This window comes from Bufo bufo, chromosome 6 (genome assembly GCF_905171765.1).
Source record: "Bufo bufo chromosome 6, aBufBuf1.1, whole genome shotgun sequence".
Taxonomy (NCBI): Eukaryota; Metazoa; Chordata; class Amphibia; order Anura; family Bufonidae; genus Bufo; species Bufo bufo.
The window spans coordinates 9,463,181-9,487,134 of NC_053394.1; the positions used below are offsets into that span (position 1 = coordinate 9,463,181).

Consider the following 23,954-nt stretch of genomic DNA (forward strand, 5'->3'; position numbering starts at 1 on the left):
CTTGAACGAATGGAATGATCCAGAAAAGAGACAGGCAGCATCTAGTATCCTAGCACACAGTGTGCTGTCCGCATCCGCATTTCCGTGCCGCAGCCCCTAACTTCCGGGCCGCAGCTCCGCAAAAAATAGAACATTGTCCTATTCTTACCTGCAATTGCGGACAAGAATAGGTAGTTCTATGGGGGGTGCTGGCCGGGGGTATTGCAGATCCGCAATACACTACGGATGTGTGAATGGACCCTAAATGGAAATGAAAGAAACCCATAAGAAGTGGAGCTGTGATATTCAGTGCTGCCATAAAACAATTGTCTGCGAATTAGTAACTTTTCACAGAAGCCGTAGCCTCCACTATGGAAGGATTGACACTTACCTGCCACCCGCCACTCTGGTCCTGTGCGCTGGCTCCAGTGTGTCCAGGACCAAAGTGGCGGGAAGCAGGCAAGTATGCATTTTTCCATACCAGGAGGCAGACTAAGGGTACCTGTGACAAGTTACTTATTCCCTGAAAACCCCTTTAATGCTGTCTTCCTGTTCTGTCTAGCAGTTTTGAGATGACTGAAGACATGTTCAGTGGTGAACTTTCTCCTCTGGTCTTTAGAAGAGGAACTTACTACTGAGCATGGGCTGCACAGATTCAGGCATTGCAACTAAGGGCCTTGGAGCAGCATGAAGATACCCAGTATAAAGGACAGGAGAGAACAGAGGAGAAGTGAGAACTGATTATCTATCACCACTAGAACATCCTGCTTATCACTGTGTATAGTATAAGAACAGGAGAGAACAGGAGGAGAATTGAGTATCTATCATCACTAGAACACCCTGCTTATCACTGTATATAGTATAAGGACAGGAGAGACCACAGGAGAGGTGAGTACTGATTATCCTGACTAGAAAACCCTGCTTATCACTGCTTGTAGTATAAGAACAGGAGAGAACAGGAGCAGAATTGAGTATCTATCACTAGAACACCCTGCTTATCACTGTGTATAGTATAAGGAGGGAAGAGACCACAGGAGAAGGAAGAACTGATTAGCTATCATCACTAGAACACCCTTCTTATCACTGTATATAGTATAAGGACAAGAGAGAACACAGGAGAGATGAAGACCGATTATCATCACTAGAACACCCTGATTATCACTGTGTATAATATAAGGACAGGAGAGAACATAGGAGAGGTGAGAACTGATTATCATGACTAGAAAACGGTGCTTATCACTGCTTGTACTATAAGGACAGGAGAGAACACAGGAGAGGTGAGAACTGATTATCTATCACCACTAGAACACCCTGCTTATCACAGTATATAGTATAAGGGCAGGAGAGAACACAGGAGAGGTGAGATCTGATTGTCTATCACCATTAGAACATCCAGCTGCTTATCACAGTTTTTTATAATTATGGGCCTTAGATTGATATAACATAAAATATATTTATTATTAAAGGAGTATTTCCATATCAGACAATGGGAGCATATCACTAGGAAATGCCCCCACTGTCTGATAGGTGCAGGCCCCACCTCTGTGACCTGCACGTATCTCGTAAACTGAGCCAGAAAAGTGAAGAAGGACGCACTGTGCATGAGTGGTCACAGCTTCCATTCACTTCAATGCGAGCCAGCGCTCAGCTATTTTCGGTGGCCCCATAGAAATGATTGAAGGGCGGCATCACATGCGCGGTGCGCCCTCCTTCACTTTGCTGGCTCAGTTTACGAGATACGTGCAGGTCACAGAGGTGGGATCCACACCTATCGGACAATGGGGTCATATACTAGCGATATCCCTCTATTGTCTGAGATGGGAATACTGCTTTAACATTTCCAAAATTTTATTGAAAGTTATTAAATTAATTATACAATATTAATAACAGATAATATTTTTTCAAGCTGGAGTCAGAGTTGTTACATTTCTATCGACCCCGACTCCACAGCCCTGAACATAACTATTATAATACAATGTCTGGATCAGAAATCCTATTTCAGAATTCCCTATTGTATATTTTTGAGCCAAATTTTTTGTTCAAAGTCTCTATCTATTATCTAGACAGAAAAGCAGCTATTTCCCTGTGGGGGTGTCACAGGAGAACAGAAGACTTTCTGACTGATTCCCCCATAGATTTCAGGTATGGGGGACTCTTCTACCAAAAAGGTAATGTCTAAAGCAGAGAACCCCTTTAAGGGTCAGGAGTATAGAGAAAATTAGGGGATAATGTCCTACCCCAGGCTCACTGTGCAGGTCTTGGCCAGGGCATCAGGGTAACTTTCCCTGCTGACAATGTAACAAGCAGTAAGTACATTGTATTAAAGCCGTCAGGTTATAAAACGCAGCGGTAAGAATAGGAGGAATTCCTTTTTGTTCCTTGTAATTCTCATTAGAAATCATAATAGCGGCGTCTGATTACATGAAGCCGGCTCCTGTTATTTGTATGAGATGAAAGCCGTATCCATGTTACAAAAGACAATGGAGATATTCCTTCTGCTTTTAACCACTTTCATATTGCAAATGATGGAAGACTTTAAAGGACGAATTGTGGACTCCGTTTCGACCATATAAAATTAGATAGGGGAAAGAAACGGAATATATTACTCCAGGAGGAGATTTCAATATCAAACCCAAGTGAATATCTGAAGAAAATGAAGGAGGACGAGGCGAAATGAGGTGCTGACAACTCCAGTGTCAGGTTCTGCTGGGTTCTGACCCAAAAATGAGACAATTCAGTGGGACAAAAATATCTGCTCTGCAGTCAACTAGGAGTGTGTAATATATACTGTGCTATATTCTGGATAGTGTATACTGTGCTGTGTAATATATACCGTGCTATATTCTGGATAGTGTATACTGTGCTGTGTAATATATACCGTGCTATATTCTGGATAGTGTATACTGTGCTGTGTAATATATACCGTGCTATATTCTGGATAGTGTATACTGTGCTGTGTAATATATACTGTGCTATATTCTGGATAGTGTATACTGTGCTGTGTAATATATACCGTGCTATATTCTGGATAGTGTATACTGTGCTGTGTAATATATACCGTGCTATATTCTGGATAGTGTATACTGTGCTGTGTAATATATACTGTGCTATATTCTAGATAGTGTATACTGTACTGTGTAATATATACTGTGCTGTGTAATATATACTGTGCTATATTCTGGATAGTGTATACTATGCTGTGTAATATATACTGTGCTATATTCTGGATAGTGTATACTGTGCTGTGTAATATATACTGTGCTATATTCTATATAGTGTATACTGTGCTGTGTAATATATACTGTGCTATATTCTGGATAGTGTATACTGTGCTGTGTAATATATACTGTGCTATATTCTGGATAGTGTATACTGTGCTGTGTAATATATACTGTGCTATATTCTGGATAGTGTATACTGTGCTGTGTAATATATACTGTGCTATATTCTGGATAGTGTATACTGTGCTGTGTAATATATACTGTGCTATATTCTGGATAGTGTATACTGTGCTGTGTAATATATACTGTGCTATATTCTGGATAGTGTATACTGTGCTGTGTAATATATACTGTATTATATTCTGGATAGTGTATACTGTGCTGTGTAATATATACTGTGCTGTGTAATATATACTGTGCTATATTCTGGATAGTGTATACTGTGCTGTGTAATATATACGGTGCTATAGTCTGGATAGTGTATACTGTGCTGTGTAATATATACTGTGCTATATTCTATATAGTGTATACTGTGCTGTGTAATATATACTGTGCTATATTCTATATAGTGTATACTGTGCTGTGTAATATATACTGTGCTATATTCTATATAGTGTATACTATGCTGTGTAATATATACTGTGCTATATTCTGGATAGTGTATACTGTGCTGTGTAATATATACTGTGCTATATTCTATATAGTGTATACTATGCTGTGTAATATATACTGTGCTATATTCTATATAGTGTATACTGTGCTGTGTAATATATACTGTGCTATATTCTATATAGTGTATACTGTGCATAGTGTATACTGTGCTGTGTAATATATACTGTGCTATATTCTATATAGTGTATACTATGCTGTGTAATATATACTGTGCTATATTCTGGATAGTGTATACTGTGCTGTGTAATATATACTGTGCTATATTCTGGATAGTGTATACTCTGCTGTGTAATATATACTGTGCTATATTCTGGATAGTGTATACTGTGCTGTGTAATATATACTGTGCTATATTCTGGATAGTGTATACTGTGCTGTGTAATATATACAGTGCTATATTCTGGATAGTGTATACTGTGCTGTGTAATATATACTGTGCTATATTCTGGATAGTGTATACTGTGCTGTGTAATATATACAGTGCTATATTCTATATAGTGTATACTGTGCTGTGTAGTATATACTGTGCTATATTCTGGATAGTGTATACTGTGCTGTGTAATATATACTGTGTTATATTCTGGATAGTGTATACTGTGCTGTGTAATATATACTGTGCTATATTCTGGATAGTGTATACTGTACTGTGTAATATATACTGTGCTATATTCTATATAGTGTATACTATGCTGTGTAATATATACTGTGCTATATTCTATATAGTGTATACTATGCTGTGTAATATATACTGTGTTATATTCTGGATAGTGTATACTGTACTGTGTAATATATACTGTGCTATATTCTGGATAGTGTATACTGTGCTGTGTAATATATACTGTGCTATATTCTGGATAGTGTGTACTGTGCTGTGTAATATATACTGTGCTATATTCTGGATAGTGTATACTGTGCTGTGTAATATATACTGTGCTATATTCTGGATAGTGTGTACTGTGCTGTGTAATATATACTGTGCTATATTCTGGATAGTGTGTACTGTGCTGTGTAATATATACTGTGCTATATTCTGGATAGTGTGTACTGTGCTGTGTAATATATACTGTGTTATATTCTGGATAGTGTATACTGTGCTGTGTAATATATACTGTATTATATTCTGGATAGTGTATACTGTGCTGTGTAATATATACTGTGCTGTGTAATATATACTGTGCTATATTCTGGATAGTGTATACTGTGCTGTGTAATATATACGGTGCTATAGTCTGGATAGTGTATACTGTGCTGTGTAATATATACTGTGCTATATTCTATATAGTGTATACTATGCTGTGTAATATATACTGTGCTATATTCTGGATAGTGTATACTGTGCTGTGTAATATATACCGTGCTATATTCTGGATAGTGTATACTGTGCTGTGTAATATATACTGTGCTATATTCTGGATAGTGTATACTGTGCTGTGTAATATATACTGTGCTATATTCTATATAGTGTATACTGTGCTGTGTAATATATACTGTGCTATATTCTGGATAGTGTATACTGTGCTGTGTAATATATACTGTGCTATATTCTGGATAGTGTATACTGTGCTGTGTAATATATACTGTGCTATATTCTATATAGTGTATACTGTGCTGTGTAATATATACTGTGCTATATTCTGGATAGTGTATACTGTGCTGTGTAATATATACTGTGCTATATTCTGGATAGTGTGTACTGTGCTGTGTAATATATACTGTACTATATTCTGGATAGTGTATACTGTGCTGTGTAATATATACTGTGCTGTATCCACTTACTGGACTGGCTGGGCCTTTCCTGCTATTTCCTGTGTTCCAGCCAAAGCCAGGAAGTAGAGAACAGTGAGAACCCGTAAGACTCGGAGGGTCGCTGAGGGGGAGTATTGCTTATCTTTTAACCCACTGTGAATCATAAAGAAAAAAATGTAATGCTGCTGAACAACCCCTTTAATTAAAAGTCATGGGAAAAAAGTATTTTAATCCAGAGCAAGTACAGAGCTCACTGGCCATTTCCTGTAAAGCCATTCTCTGTTAAAGGATAACTGTCACACTTAGACCCTAATTTCAATTTTCATATATGTAGTTACTAATAACATGATATTCCAGAATCAGTTACTATTAGACTGACTTACCCCATATTTAATAAGATTCAGCCCTTAGCAACCAGTCTGCATAAAACTGCAATCTCACTATTCAGTTAAGATGGCCGCCACTGCCCTCACCCTGAGGCTAATCCTGCCTGCCCTCACTAGCCAGTAACAATAGCCCCCCAAAAGTGTCAGTAACCAGAGCCCTCCCCCTAAAGGGTTAATCTCCTGCAGCACAAAGGGGTCCTCTTACCACATGTTGCTCTCATTTATACACTGAGCAGACGGCAGATCTCCCTTCCCTGCTCTGCGCTGCTCCAACTCTGCATTCTCCAGCTCTGCTGAGTGAGGGAGCGTCTGCCAAGCGCAGGGACAGGGAGAAGTGCACACAGCCCAGGCACTGCTATCAGCTGCTGGGGAGGACCTGGCTTTAATCCTTTACCTACAGTCCCTGGCTGTCTGTAATCTGACCTTGCAGGCTGCCTGCTCCATCTACAGTATCAACAGATAGACGGACCATGCCTAGCAACAGATAGACAGATCATGCCTAGCAACCCTATTGTAAGCAGAGGTAAAAGTAGGCCGTACAGGGGACAAAAATGTGGAATTAAGGGGTAATTGAATACACAGTGAAAAGTTGAAATAGGGCCACCAAGGAGATATTAATCACCACAATATAATACTCCAAAAAAAAAAATATGACAGTTATCCTTTAAGCTGTAGAGCTGAAAGTTCAGAGCATAACGGGCATTAAATGTGCTGCTGTGGAGCTGCACATTCAGAACCCACTGGGCATTCCCTGAAATGCTGTGGTGCTGCCAATTCACAGCACCGTGGAAGTTCACTGTAAAGCTGCAATCTACAGTGCCTTGCAAAAGTATTCACCCCCCCCCCCTTGACTTTTTTTGTATTTTGTAACATTACAGCTCAACATCGAATGTTTTGTTAATCTGAATTGTATGTGATGGATCAGAACACAATGGTCTAAGTCGGTGAAGTGAAAATTAGAAATATATATAAATAAAACTATTGTTTAGAAATAGAAAACAGAAAATTGTCCTGTGCGTATGTATTCACCCCCTTTGTTAGGAAGCCCATAAAAAGCTCCGGTGCAACCAATTACCTTCAGAAGTCACATGATGTCACCTGTGTGCAATCTAAGTGTCACATGATCTGTCATTACACTTTTTTTGAAAGGCCCCAGAGGCTGCAACACCTAAGCCAGAGGCATCACTAACCAAACACTGCCATGAAGACCGAGGAACTCTCCAAACAAGTAAGGGACAATGTTGTTGAGAAGTACAAGTCAGGGTTAGGTTATAAAAAAATACCCAAATCTTTGATGATCCCCAGGAGCACCATCAAATCTATCATAACCAAATGGAAAGAACATGGCACAACAGCAAACCTGCCAAGAGACGGCCGCCCACCAAACCTCACGGACCGGGCAAGGAGGGCATTAATCAGAGAGGCAGCAGAGACCTAAGGTAACCCTGGAGGAGCTGCAGAGTTCCACAGCAGAGACTGGAGGATCTGTACATAGGACGACAATAAGCCGCACGCTCCATAGAGTTGGGCTTTATGGCAGAGTGGCCAGAAGAAAACCATTACTTTCAGCTAAAAACAATAAGGCGCGTTGTGAGTTTGTGAAAAGGCATGTGGGAGACTCCCAAAATGTATGGAGGAAGGGGCTCTGGTCTGAGGAGACCATCAAAGAAAATGCTATGTCTGGAGCAAACCCAACACATCACATCACCCAAAGAACACCATCCCCACAGAGAGACATGGTGGTGGCAGCATCATACTGGGGGATGGGACTGGGAAACTGGTCAGAGATGGGGGAAAGATGGATGGTGCTATATACAGGGATATTCTTCAGCAGAACCTGTCCCACTCTGTGCGTGATCTGAGGCCAAGACGGAGGCTCACCTTCCAGCAGGACAATGACCCCAAACACACGGCTAAAGCAACACTTGAGGGGGTTAAGGGGAAACATGTAAATGTGTTGGAATGGCCGAGGGGCTCCACAAAGTACTGACTTTAGGGGGGTGAATAGTTCTGCACATTGACTTTTTCTGGTATATTTGTTGTTTGCTTCACAATAAAAAATAAATAAAAACATCTTAAAAGTTGTCGGCATGTTCTGTAAATTACATGATGCAAATCCTCAAACAATCCATGTTAATTCCAGGTTGTGAGACACCAAATTACGAAAAAAGTCAGGGGGGGGGGGGGGTGAATACTTTTGCAAGGCACTGCATCTCCCCCTCTCGATTTCGCATACTGACATGGCTGTGCAATTTGTGAATTCTTTCTATCACAACTCAGGGGGGTGTACTTTCTGCTGCAATCCACTCCCTGTCACTTAGGGGGCTTCCTGCTGCAGCTCTCTCCACATCACAGCTTTGGGGGTACATCCTTCCTGCTGCAGCTCTCTCCACATCACAGCTCTGGGGGTACATCCTTCCTGCTGCAGCTCTCTCCACATCACAGCTCTGGGGGTACATCCTTCCTGCTGCAGCTCTCTCCACATCACAGCTCTGGGGGTACATCCTTCCTGCTGCAGCTCTCTTCACATCACAGCTCTGGGGGTACATCCTTCCTGCTGCAGCTCTCTCCACATCACAGCTCTGGGGGTACATCCTTCCTGCTGCAGCTCTCTCCACATCACAGCTCTGGGGGTACATCCTTCCTGCTGCAGCTCTCTCCACATCACAGCTCTGGGGGTACATCCTTCCTGCTGCAGCTCTCTCCACATCATAGCTCTGGGGGTACATCCTTCCTGCTGCAGCTCTCTCCACATCACAGCTCTGGGGGTACATCCTTCCTGCTGCAGCTCTCTCCACATCACAGCTCTGGGGGTACATCCTTCCTGCTGCAGCTCTCTCCACATCACAGCTCTGGGGGTACATCCTTCCTGCTGCAGCTCTCTCCACATCACAGCTCTGGGGGTACATCCTTCCTGCTGCAGCTCTCTCCACATCACAGCTCTGGGGGTATATCCTTCCTGCTGCAGCTCTCTCCACATCACAGCTCTGGGGGTAAATCCTCACACATCACAGCTTCTAACAGTAGATACAGTTGGTGGCAGTTGAAGGATGGAACTGAGCATGTGCAACCACGCTCATCCAGCTCAGTAGGTGGGTGTGTACCTTACTATACAGATTAAACACCAGAGGGCGACATTATAATGTGCATAAAATAAATACCATATTTTTCTCCCCATGAGACGCATCCCCCCCCCAGAGTTTTTACTCCGCTTACACTGATACATCGCCGGCTGCAATGTATCAGTGGGAAGGGAGGAGAGGCTGGAGGCCCAGTCACTGTACTCTATTACACCGGGCCCTGCACACACCAGTATTTATATGTAAACTGTAGGCAATCGATCTGTAAACTGCAAGGTAGCGCAATCCACATAGTACTCACTATGAAATGCCCGCAGGCAGGCTGGCCAGTCACTCACTTCCTCACGCGCATGCTCCTCCCACTTTATTAATAAAGCAGGCGGAGCAGGGGCGTGAGAAAGAGAGTGACCGGCCAGCCTGCAGCGCCTGCTAGTACGGGAGTTTCATAGTGAGTACTTTGTGGATTGCGCTACCTTGCAGTTTACATATGGATACTGGTGTGTGTGGGGCCCGGTGTAATAGAGTACAGTGACTGCAACGGGCCCCGCCGAGATTTCAACACCAGTTGCCAGCCTTCACCCCTTGTATTGGGGTCACTATTTACCATACACAGGGACACTGTTATGGGGGATATCTGTGGATGACACATATATAGCATAAGATGCTATATACAGTATGTGTCATCCACAGATCCCACATAACAGTGTGTCATCCACAGATCCCCCATAACTGTGTCATCCACAGATCCCCCCCATAACTGTGTCATCCACAGATCCCCCCATAACTGTGTCATCCACAGATCCCCCCATAACAGTGTCATCCACAGATCCCCCCATAACAGTGTCATCCACAGATCCCCCCCATAACAGTGTCATCCACAGATCCCCCCCATAACAGTGTCATCCATAGATCTCCCCAGAAATAATGTCATCCACAGATCCCCCCATAACAGTGTCATCCACAGATCCCCCCAGAAATAATGTCATCCACAGACTACCATTAGTTCAAAAGCCACCAAAAGCACACCTTTTGGTTCAAAATATTATTTTCTTATTTTCCTCCTCAAAAACCTAGGTGCATCTTATGGGCAGGTGAGTCTTATAGGGCGAAAAACACGGTAATAAAATAATAGTAAATAAATAAATAATTAAAGTAACAGTTATGAGACGCACAGGAGTGGATGAGACCACAGAAGGAGGTGCTCACAGTGAAAAAGGATTCGCCTCTCCTTTACAAAATAAACAGTTTGTATTAAATAAATAATTAAGTAAAGAGAATTTGTCACAACTGGAGCATTTTTGTAACAGAAAGTAAATGACAAAAGTTATTAGTTTTTCATGCTGATTTATATTAAAATAAAATGTAAGGTCTCATGCACACGAACGTATTTTCTTTCTGAGTCCTTTCCGCTTTTTTTGCAGACCGTATACAAAACCATTCATTTCAATAGGTACACAAAAAAAACGGAAGCTACTTTGTGTGCATTCTCTTTCCGTATGTCCGTATTTCCATTCTGCAAAAAAAAACAGAACATGTCCTAATATTGTTCGCATTGTGGACAAGGATAGTACTGTTCAGGGGGCCGGCTGTTCTGTTCTGCAAAATACGGAATGCACACGGACATCATCCGTATTTTTTGCGGACTGCAAAAAATACATACGGTCGTGTGCATGAGGCCTAAGGTTGACCCCTTTGATACATGCAAAGACATATTATAATGATTGATACCGTTCTCCCACAAGCAAGCAGTAAGATGTACAATTGTGTCACTATATTTTGGAAATGATCAGGGATTAGAAAGTTGTGGAGTCTACGGCCCAATGAAACCATATTATCAATCAGACATGCTGAGGGCCTCACAGCCTGGCCTTGGTCATATTGGATCTATAGACGCCCCAGATTCTGCCACTAGCCCGAACACCAAGCCTTTCCTCACTTCCGTATGCCAACATCAACACAGCTCTACGGTTTGCATTGGAGAAAATGTAAAAACACCCGGGAGGGAGCAAACATTGGCGGGTGGGATGTCATTTTGTGTAATCTGTGCTCCTTGATGCAGCATACCCCCTTTCAACAACCTGAATGAACAAAGTCAAGTTTTTGCAAACGGAGCTTTGAAAGTCTATGGAGTGAGTAGTGGTGGAAAGGGGGTGGCGAACATTGAGCTCGGAAGCACTCACCTCTTCCCGTAATTTTATCAACTGCAACGGGAATGCACAAAGAGAGATAAAAAGGAAAGAGAAGGCAAGAGAGAGATCAGTTGTGTGACAGGATACAGAATTAACACTGACAATTCATCTGTTTACATGTTTAGCATTTACAAAAATCACAGACAAACACATTAAACGGAGCTAAACGTTCACGACGTGCCGGGCGCCTTTTTTTTTTTATTTTTTTGCCTTTTTTTTTTTGTGAGTGACTAAAGATCAGTTTCTCATACTGTCACATTAAACAGAAAAAATGGTTTGGGATTCTCTTTTAAAGCCACATCTAAGACGCAATCATCAAGTAGAGGGGAAGTCGGTTACAAAGAAGGAGAAAAAGAAGGTTTTAGCCTCCGAATTCTTTATCCTATAGACTTACACCCAGGCGCCCCGTCTCACGGAGACAAAACCGCTGCTATTCTTGGTGGTGCCAGGGATAAATCTCTGGCCTGTCCCACAAAAACAAACTGACATGAAGTGGGCATAGCGGCCACGACGAGGTGCCCAGTGGCATATAAAAGCATCGTTCTGGCGCACAGCGGTCACAGTGTAGCAGTTAAGTGGTGCAATAGTCTGTGACACCTCAGTGCCGTCAGGATGCTTGGTCCAACCTATAAAATCAACTATTTTTTTCATATTTTTTTTTGCCTCTTTTTGCATGTAGTTCGGCTCAGCCTATTCCTGCCAGGTGCTTGTGAACCAAATCCTGGTATTCTCAGATTACCCTCTGCAAATAAAGCCTCGAGCGAAGCACATTTATCCAACTTCTTTCTCATACAGTTCATTCTCGCCTTAATGACGACCAATGGGGACAAGATTGAGGTTTTCAGTAAGCAAATTATTGCAGCTCTGCTGCTCCAAAATAGACTTTAGGTCAGGAGATGGCAAGCAGCTCAGCTGGAGTTTTAGGAGCAGCAGTCAAAAAGAAAGAAAAAAAATATATAATACAATTCCCGTAATGAGCGACCAAATGGCGTACAAAATACAACCTCGACTATCGTATCAGTCCGTCAAGGTCTTAAAAACCCCAAATTCATTTTATGTCAGAATTTCTGAACAGAATGATCTTTATATAAAATGAAAATCTAAATGTAAAAAAAAGTTAAACAAAAATCTGATTTTGACAACATAAACCGACATTGCTTAGGATTATGACTTGGATTAAAATATCAATTTTAAATTATAATGATAATTATAGAATTAAATATAATTTTGTGCAAATCGATGTACAAAATAATAACTAAATAATAAGTCTTAATATATCAGTAACAAAAAGAAAGTTAAATGTGGCAAACAATAAGGAACATAAACTTTACTGAACCGATTACATTACCGAAATTTATTAGAAAACCAATAGAGTTGACAGAATTTTATCTGCTAACTATATATAGATAGTAGATACCGGAAAATATTTTTACTTTTACACAAATGTGAAAATTTTTGCTACGATTAGTTTCCTTTGCTGTTTTTAACACTTTTTAAGCCACGCAGTCGTCGTCCCAGAGTTATGAACCGGTTTCTATCTCAGTCTCCGTCCTGCATTCACCAGACTCGAAGAATGAACTGCATTTTGTCATTTTACAACCCATTTCAAATATTATATTTTTTGGGGAAATTCTTCTAAAAAGGGTTAATAAAAAATGGGTATTTTTTTTTTTCGGCGATGGCTTCATGACACTGAAGTCTTGCAGGCGCAGGCTCCGCGCCTCAGTCCTGTGCACACAAACGTGTCTCACGTTTTGACAGATATTTATTTTCATTTTTAAGAAATGCTAATTTTCCGGCGGGAATGATCATTTTCAGAGCGATACGGGTAAACGCTGGCTACGTTCTTGCTCATCAGTGAGACAGCTTTCAGTGTTTACATCACCATGCCTTACTTGGCAACACATATTCAGCCACATTCAATGGTCTATAAGAGACATCAGGATGTTTTCCAGACACCCCCTCCTCGAAAAAAAAAAAAAATCTTTATCTTATTTGTGCTGGGTGGCTGAATTTAAGCCTTTTTTTGCGGGATTTGTTACTAAGCAAAGTAGCAGAATGCTTCTCCTTTATCATTGTAATCAATGACACATTCAAATCGAATACGAAAAAATAACACATGCAAAAACAAAAAAAAATAAAAAAAAAAAATCAGTATTTTTGTTTCCCATGGTATCGAATGCAAAGTAGTCGCCACTAACTTTAATAAAAAGCCAGAAGGTTCATTTTGCTACTTTTTCCAATATAAAGGTTTTTTTTTTAATTTAGTTTTTTCTTCCCGTTGACGCGGAACTTGATGCAAGGGGTAATCTGTTTCTTTGTAGACTTGGGGAGAAGGAAAAAAAAAAATCTGGTTTGCGCTGGTTTGAGCCAGTAGAATCTCTGGTGGTTAAGCCGTCTGCTGTGACTAAAATCAAAACCTGCCGCGGCGTGTGCGTTGGGGTTGGAGGCGCACGCACGTGACTCCCCAAACCACCGAAAACACATAAAAAAAAAAAAAAAAAAACTGATAATGTGAGGAGCATTCCTGCCTGCATGCTGATAACAAATAAATGCTGAACTCCATTAAACGCCCCTTCCTTATTATCGCGGGTCGAACAGACAATTTTCTGAACTTATGATGGCTGTCTATTTACTTCTCTATAAACCCTCGCCGTGCGTAGAAGAGATTTGAGCTTGCTAATGATCTTCTCTGCCGGGGCTATATGAGATGATACCGGCCTTCTTCAGATCTCAGGGAATTAAATTGACCAACTTCACCCGCCAGCTCTGTAGCTGAAGACTGGCGTACTTTGTGCTCAGCGAGCCAAATCTCACACCAAAAGAATGGAGCCGGCAAAAATTAAGTATCTTGTGCGATGGCAAATGTGGGGCCCCTAGTCCGTATCCGCTTTAAATATTTGACAATCACAATATCATGGTATTTGTTAAAATAAAATTTAAAAAAATAAAAATAAATTAGCCGCAGCCAAGAAGTAATAGCAAAAAGGCCATTTCCAATCTTAATTAGTATTTAATATTTGGCAGGTATTATTCTTATTTTATCATCGCTTTTAGTATTTACAATTCACATGGCTTCTCAAAATTGTTTATTTTTGAAAAATACAGAAATAAAAAATGCCAGCAAACGCCATGAAAGCTTTACTGATTCTATACATTCTTGAAGTTATGACTTTTCCACATTCTCATAATGTCACATATGGTTGAAAGAAGATAGAAATTCATCAAGTTCAACCAAGGGATAAGGTGGGGACGCGAATGAATGAATTCATTTTAGATGTATTTTTTTTATTTTATTTCTTTCAAAGAATATTTTTCGCACTTAGAAAAATATGATCTATGGTATAAACATTGAAATGATTTTCAGAGTGTGTATATATATATATATATATATATACCGTATATATATTCTGCATAAACTGTAATTACGGTAAATAAAATTTTTGCAGTCAAAATAAAAATAAAACAAGAAGTTTAAAAACCAATAATTAAAAATGTCAAATTGACTGACTATAGGGATTGTAACCGGATGGACAAGTCTTGCAGAGCGAGGGGCCGAGGCGCCCGCCATCTCTTTATTTCTGAGATACGGCTGCCGTTAGCTTTATAGAGAATATGTCTTTAACAAGTCAGAAAATCTCCCCAGATTTTAGCTGTAAGGACATTCAAATGACTTTTATGTATTCGATATGCATATAATTATTATAGACAAATGAACATGTTTTCTTTTTATCATTTTAGATTTTTTTTTAAATGTTTAAAGTAAAAAAAGATTTTTTTTAAAATGATCAAAAAAAAAAAAGAATGGAAATCAGAATTTTTTTTGTTTCTCAACAGTAAAAAGGTAATATTACTATATAAATATATTTCTATATACACATATACACTCCCCTAAAACACAGTATGTAATTGATAATTCACGGAGACACCCCTAAAACATGATATATCATTTATAAACACAGGGATACTTCACTGTAATTTAATACATACTTTAATATAGAAAAGGCTGAAATAATATATAACTTGTAACGAGAGTCCCCTAAAATATAATAAATCATTTACGATATAGGGACGCTCCAATGCAGTATAATATACAACAAAAATATGAATATTTCCCCATCCTATAAAAATATTAGACATCTCACTATAATAATCTATAAAAAAAGTGATTCTTTCCTTAAACATATACAATACTGATACTCCAATATAACACAATTTATGATATGCACATACTCCCTAAACTATAGAAAAACTGTTCTCCAATTTATTTTATAAAAATTATATCTGTACAGTAAATAATTTATGGTATAGTAATACAACCCTATATAGATATACACTACAGTGATACTGACTTGCAAAAAATCCAATCTAAAATAGGAAGATAATCCCCCATAATATAATCCATCCATAGAACAGCGATTCTCCCTACTCTGTATGAACCCTATGATACACACATACCTATAATAATCTATATCATAGAGATACCATACAATAATATTGTAATACAATAGAGCAGTATTCCTCTATGATATATTAATACTCACCTATAGTATAATTTAGAATTTACTGATATATCATCTGCTATATACAGATAGTACCCTATGATATAATTTATACTAAAGTGATAACTCCCTGTAATATAATTTGTACTATAGTAATATCCCATCTATAATATAGTGATACTTCCCTATTAAATAATCTGTACTATAGTAATACTGCCCTGTAATATAGTCTATAATATACAAATACTCCCGTATGATATAATTTATACTAAAGTGATAACTCCATGTGATATAATCTATAATATAGTTATACTGGTTTATGATATAATCTATACTATAGTAATACTACCCTGTAATATAGTCTATAATATAGAAATACTCCCCTATGATATAATCTGTAATATACTAATACCATCCTGTAATGTAATCTAAAATATACAGATACTCCCCATAATATAATGTATACTATAGTAATACTTCCCTGTAATATAATGTATAATAGAGAAATATTCCCCTATGATATAATCGATAGTATAGTAATACCTCCCTATAATATAATGCATAATATACAGGTACTCCCCTATTATATAATCAATACTATAGTAATAGTTCCCTGTAATATAATCTATAATATAGTGATACTCCCTATGATATAATCTATACTACAGTAATACTTCCCTGTTATATAATGTATAATATAGTGACACTCTCCTATTATATAATCTATACTGTAGTAATACTGCCCTGTAATATAATGTATAATATAGGGATACTCCCCTATGATGTAATCTATATTATAGTAATACTGCCCTGTAATATAATGGATAATATAGCGATACTCCCTTATTATATAATCTATACTATAGTAATACTGCGCTGTAATATAATGGATAATATAATGATACTCCCTTATTATATAATCTATACTATAGTAATACTGCCCTGTAATATAATGAATAGTATAGAGATACTTCCCTATGATATAATCTATACTATAGTAATACCCCCCTGTAATATAATCTATAATATAGTGATACTCCCTATGATATAATCTATACTACAGTAATACTTCCCTGTTATATAATGTATGATATAGTGACACTCTCCTTTTATATAATCTATACTGTAGTAATACTGCCCTGTAATTTAATGTATAATATAGAGGCACTCCCCTATGATATAATCTATACTATAGTAATACCTCCCTGTAATGTACTGTATAATAAAGTGATACTCCCCTATGATATACGGTAATCTATACTATAGTAATACTGCTCTGTAATATAATATATCATATAGAGATACTCCCCTATGATATAATCTATACTATAGTAATAGTTCCCTGTAATATAATGTATAATATAGAGATACTCCCCTATGATATAATCTATACTATAGTAATACTGCCCTGTAATATAATGAATAATATAGAGATACTCCCCTATGCTATAATCTATACTATAGTAATACCTCCCTGTAATATACTGTATAATATAGAGGCACTCGCTCTATAATCTACTGATATCCCTGTATGATATAATCTATCCCGTCACATAACCCGTTCTGGGGTTCGGTCCTGGGAAGGATTTTACACCCGACGACTAATAACTGAACATCTAATGGGATCCGCCTGTCTGGGCGCCGAACGCTTTCTTCCGTTGGATCCCTGCTGGATTATGATGGAGATGAAGCCTCAATATAATGGTTATTACACACAAGAAAGATCCTGCCGCCATAAGAAAAAGAAGAGATTCTTCCTCATATTCCAAGGCTCCATCGTCAGAACACTAAATGATGGAATTGCCATTTAAGCAATAAGGAGATGTAGTAATTGTCCTGTGATCCACAATCTGTTCTGAGACTACAACTCCCAGCATGGCTGCAGATAATGATTTAGCGACCCTATCACATCATAGTAAATAATCCGGGGGGGCTGACATCTCAGCGCTATAAACATTACCAGGGGAAATCTGCTTCTATTTAGCGGTGATGTAGCGTGTGCGTGATGTGTTATGACATGTATGTAAATCTATGAGGTCACAGTGTGGGCTGGGGGGCGCCGTGCAGGGTGGTGTGGGCGCTGCGCAGCGCATGTGATGAAGCCGATGGGCATCTGCATGCAGAACTCGGCACAAATCTAGATTAGGGAATTGCATTATGATCAATTACCTAACTGTATTGACTGGGAGGCAGAGGATTAGGGAATTGCACAGTATCTTCCCTGCAGAAACCAGACACTGCCACAAGCCCAGGGAGGAATAATTAGGGAGCTGCTCCGCCGAGATCATGACATCTCAGGAAGCCATTTCTAATGCAGTATTATTGTAATATGCGTGCAATAAACTCTCTGGTGGCGCCCCCTGCTGCTGTATTCAGAGGTGGACAGACATGCTCAGTACCCCCTGTCAGTGCAGGCGTAGTGATCTCACAGTGAAGCGCCCCAGGCACCTCTAATTCACCCCCATTTCTAGCTATATCTGAAACTGTGGGGGCATTACAGGCCATATGCATCCCTAGGGCTGTACGTGAGGGACACATTTCTATGTGGTGAAGAACATGCAAAGAGGTAGCGCCCAAGTAAGAGAACCATCTCGCCAGCGCCACCTCTAGGAAGCGGCTCTGACAAGCCTTGGCATTGGGAATATGGCCGAACCAGATATCCCTCTGCTGTCAGATGTCTAAAGGTCCCCCTATATTCCCTTGTGAAAACCCAAGGCTTGTTGGAAACTCGTTGGGAGCCACTTCCGCTGGCGAGACGGTTCTCTTCCTTGGGCGGTCTGTCTTTGCATATTTGATGCCCATGGTGCATTCACCTCCATACCCCGGAGAACTTCCAGTAAGTCTCTTCAAGAAGATTCAGCACCCTGCCTATGTGGTGAAGGAAAGGGTTAACAAGAGCTAACTGCAATGCTTTCTGGGAGTCCCGATGCTTGATGAGTTACTGCCCACCCATAGAAAGGGAAGCGAGTCCTGCAAATAAAGAGAGGAGTAAAAAACATCGTCCATGTGCGGGAGAACCCCTTTAAGGATATGCTGGCTGTGTCACTTTGTAATCAGGCCCACAGGGAAGTTACTGCAGAAAATGCTGCCGCTAAGGGTCAGTTCACTTGATGCATTCGATAGCAGTTTTTGCTGCAGATTGTGACAATCAAGTCAGAACAGGATCTGATTGCAGGGTGTGAATAATAATCTGGATAATTAGTGCTCTCATCTGGGGTGACTGGAGGTGCTGCCAGCAATGCCAGGGAGACAGTGGGCATCACCGTCCAATCACCGGGAGCTTTACAGAAGAATAATTCACATTGTAGCAAACACTGATGTAAACAAGTCAGAATGTAACAAAGTATCGAAAAACAAGTGATAAGAGACATTCCAGCGACCTCCACTGGGTGAATTCACACTCTGCAGATTTCAGAGACTGTCTCACCAATGGGAATCCAGCAGATACAACCCCATTTACATGCAGGCAAAAGATCTTCCCATTGCAGAAATCTGCCGTGTGTGAACACACTCTTGGAGGTTCATGGCTGATTCATGATGGAGGAGAAGAATAGAAAAATTATTCTATACACAGAGAAGGGCATACAGAAAAGATCCTGCGCCCTCCATGGTGGCCGCTATGTAAGCAAGTGGCGGTGAGGAGAACCATGGATTACTATAGGGAGGGTGTGAGTGATGAGGACGGGGATCAGGAGCAAGAACTGTGGAGGAAACCTGCACTTCATCTCCACAGTGGATCACAGATTCACCTGCTCCACCGGAAGCTTAGACATCACTAAGAAGATGAATTCACAGACGAACAGCACATTGTGAATGTCTTATCTGTACAATCTTGTATATGATATAACTGTAGTACTGTGTATCAGCGGGTGTTCTGGAGGACCGATCTGATGATCCGCCACGGTATATAGTAACCACTGAGCCATCTAAATAACACGGTGCATGCGTCTAGTTCTAAATGTATGTCTAAATTTCTATATCTATACATAGATTTGAGAGAGATAGATATAAAATAAATAGATATGAAACAGATAGATGAATAGATAGATATGAGATAGATAAATCGATAGATAGATAGATATGAAACAGATAGATAGATATTAGATAGGAGATAGATAATAGATAGATAGTTTTCTAAGAATTTATTTCATTGTATTCTTACAGAATACACGCAGCCGTAAAGTGTGAGATCTTCTTTATCGTTACATAATACACTGCTCAAAAAAATAAAGGGAACACTTAAACAACACAATGTAACTCCAAGTCAATCACACTTCTGTGAAATCAAACTGTCCACTTAGGAAGCAACACTGAGTGACAATCAATTTCACATGCTGTTGTGCAAATGGGATAGAAAACAGGTGGAAATTATAGGCAATTAGCAAGACACCCCCAATAAAGGAGTGGTTTTGCAGGTGGTGACCACAGACCACTTCTCAGTTACTATGCTTCCTGGCTGATGTTTTGGTCACTTTTGAATGCTGGCGGTGCTTTCACTCTAGTGGTAGCATGAGACGGAGTCTACAACCCCCACAAGTGGCTCAGGTAGTGCAGCTTATCCAGGATGGCACATCAATGCGAGCTGTGGCAAGAAGGTTTGCTGTGTCTGTCAGCGTAGTGTCCAGAGCATGGAGGCGCTACCAGGAGACAGGCCAGTACATCAGGAGACGTGGAGGAGGCCGTAGGAGGGCAACAACCCAGCAGCAGGACCGCTACCTCCGCCTTTGTGCAAGGAGGAACAGGAGGAGCACTGCCAGAGCCCTGCAAAATGACCTCCAGCAGGCCACAAATGTGCATGTGTCTGCTCAAACGGTCAGAAACAGACTCCATGACGGTGATATGAGGGCCCGACGTCCACAGGTGGGGGTTGTGCTTACAGCCCAACACCGTGCAGGACGTTTGGCATTTGCCAGAGAACACCAAGATTGGCAAATTCGCCACTGGCGGCTTGTGCTCTTCACAGATGAAAGCAGGTTCACACTGAGCACATGTGACAGACGTGACGAGAACGTTCTGCTGCCTGCAACATCCTCCAGCATGACGGGTTTGGCATTGGGTCAGTAATGGTGTGGGGTGGCATTTCTTTGGAGGGCCACACAGCCCTCCATGTGCTCGCCAGAGGTAGCCGGACTGCCATTAGGTACCGAGATGAGATCCTCAGACCCCTTGTGAGACCATATGCTGGTGCGGTTGGCCCTGGGTTCCTCCTAATGCAAGACAATGCTAGACCTCATGTGGCTGGAGTGTGTCAGCAGTTCCTGCAAGACGAAGGCATTGATGCTATGGACTGGCCCGCCCGTTCCCCAGACCTGAATCCAATTGAGCACATCTGGGACATCATGTCTCGCTCTATCCACCAACGTCACGTTGCACCACAGACTGTCCAGGAGTTGGCAGATACTTTAGTCCAGGTCTGGGAGGAGATCCCTCAGGAGACCGTCCGCCACCTCATCAGGAGCATGCACAGGCATTGTAGGGAGGTCATACAGGCACATGGAGGCCACACACACTATTGAGCCTCATTTTGACTTGTTTTAAGGACATTACATCAAAGTTGGATCAGCCTGTAGTGTGTTTTTCCACTTTAATTTTGAGTGTGACTCCAAATCCAGACCTCCATGGGTTGAAAAATTTGATTTCCATTTTTTTATTTTTGTGTGATTTTGTTGTCAGCACATTCAACTATGTAAAGAACAAAGTATTTCAGAAGAATATTTAATTAACTCAGATCTAGGATGTGTTATTTTTGTGTTCCCTTTATTTTTTTGAGCAGTGTATTATGCGGTATAATACACAGGGTAGCGGGTAACAGACAGTAGATCTGATGTAAGACACAGAGATGGCGGGCGTCTCGGAGGAGTTTCCTCTTTTCCTTCTAATTTTTCTCTCTTTATTATTGGGGGGAATAACTCTTTTTACACTGAAATGCATACACGTGGGGTGTGGGTCTGACACTGGGGTACGTCTGTGTGGCGGGCATCTACATGAGAACATATCAGAAAGAATACAGGACGGCCGAGAACATGAAACTAACGGCTGGACGAGCTCCTTTCAATGTGGCGCTACCCCCCGTCGATCTTCGAGCATCTACTGGTTGGCGGCGTCGCCCTGTGTTGATTTAATTATGATATCAAAGTGCATTTCGGGGTTATTAGATCTCTTTTTTATTACATGTACGTGGAGCGAGGCGGTGGTCTTCATCAAATTGTGTCCTAGGTGGCAATTCCAAAAATAGGCCAAGCAGATGGGGGGGGGGGAGGGGAACGTTAATGAGACTGGGCACTGAAGGGTTAACGGCAGGGGTTTGATGAAAATCTCAGCTTTGCATTAAATAACATCACTTCCACATGAGCTGCTGCTAATGCGGTTATCCCGTGCACCAGCCCTTCCGTCACCCGGCCGTCGCCCGCTAGCTCTGGCAGATTAGCGTCCTACCTGGCTCTCTGAGGAGCTGCCATCGTCCCCCAGAAGCTCGTTCCGCACTTCGTCACTGTAGGCGATCCGTGACCTTTTCTGCAAAACAAAACAAAAGGAGAGAAAAAAAAAAAAAAGTGTTAGGAAAAGAAATCTTGGAGTGAAATGTGAAGAGGAGCGGGGTGTTTCCGACCCTGGAGGGCCCCCTAATGGATGTCTATCGGATGCAATCTGAGAGATTGCGCCTGCTAGGAACGGTCTGATTCATGTCTGTCCAAAACCAGCGGGACGATTTGGTGCTACAGAAGGCCGTGCCATTCAAAGGTATGCCTGCCAGCAATGCAACTGTTGTTGGGGAGGCTGTTCAAAGCGCCGGCTCCGGCTTAACAGCTTCCCCTGGAATATTAACCTCACGCCTCACAAAAGAACGCTGCACTGTCCAGCCGGCCCGGTGCTGGGAGCGGCCGACCGGCAAGACTGTCATCTCAGAACACGTCGCTGAAGATCCTGACAGTATTCCACAGCGACATGTAAAATAACTTCTCCGATACTTCTGCTGTCCTGCAGTCACAGCCAAAGCCGCATTCACAGTTGTACTGGCTGACACGACCTTAGCCTAACAGCATAGAAGAAAAATCTGGCTTAAAGGGATTGTCCAGAATTGGAAAAACATGGCTGCCTTCTTCCAAAAACTGCACCACTCCTGATCAGAGGTTGCTGCTGCTCTACCTCATTCAATGGACCTGAGCTGCAATGCCAGATACAGCCTACTTGGGGGCGCTGTTCACCGAAAAATGATTGGAGTAATAGGTCTACTAACGGATCTGGAAAAAACATATTTCCGTTTGCATACGGATTGCCGGATCCGAACAACGCTAGTGTGAAAGTACCCTTAAAAGCTACGTACACCTTTGGAGGCAATTATTGTTTATGATTGCATTTTACAAATTTTTGGCCAAATCTTTTTTTTTCCAATTGCCCTTTTTTTGTAACTGTGTGACTGGTACTATCACTTTCTGCTGGCCATCTAATAAACCTTATCTCTAAACTACTAAGAGGTCAAAAACACTTATCTAAGCCACATTCTTAAGATAATATCTGAGCTTTGATGAATGTTATGTCAGAGAGCAGAGATAAGGAGCCCGTCAGCTCCCCAGATGACGGAAAAGATAGAAAATCCACAGGCTTCTGCTTCAGCATCTCAGCTCTGTACAGAACAAAGGATTCCATGTTGTTAATAAAGACCAATTGAAAAAATGATTTTTAGCTCCTCAAAATAAGTACAATACAATAATAAAAAAAATTGCCCCCAAAGGTGTACATAGCCTTTAAGAGCAGTAAAGCCAGGGTAACATCCTATCAATCAGTGCCTCAACCTGCTCCTGGATTGCTGCTTCCTTACTGAAGTATGATTGGATGATGCGCCTCCTGTGACTGGTTTCTTATTACATTACACATTTACCTGCACACATTGGGGAGGGGGGGTATGTGAGCAGCAGAGTGATTTCTGCTCATAGCAGCAGCAGCTCTCCCCCTAGCAGCAGCAGCAGCTCTCCCCCTAGCAGCAGCAGCAGCTCTCCCCCTAGCAGCAGCAGCAGCTCTCCCCCTAGCAGCAGCTCTCCCCCTAGCAGCAGCAGCAGCTCTCCCCCTAGCAGCAGCAGCAGCTCTCCCCCTAGCAGCAGCAGCAGCTCTCCCCCTAGCAGCAGCAGCAGCTCTCCTCCTAGCAGCAGCTCTCCCCCTAGCAGCAGCAGCAGCTCTCCCCCTA

General features: G+C 41.1%; 1 protein-coding gene across 1 annotated transcript in view; it reads right to left on the bottom strand.

The window, feature by feature from the left end:
• The window catches only part of VTI1A (vesicle transport through interaction with t-SNAREs 1A), a 337,493-nt gene that overhangs the window by 265,992 nt on the left and 47,547 nt on the right, over positions 1-23,954 (bottom strand). Inside the window, 1 exon segment of the mRNA XM_040434906.1 lies at positions 22,211-22,288. Coding sequence (XP_040290840.1) covers positions 22,211-22,288 — 78 coding nt within the window.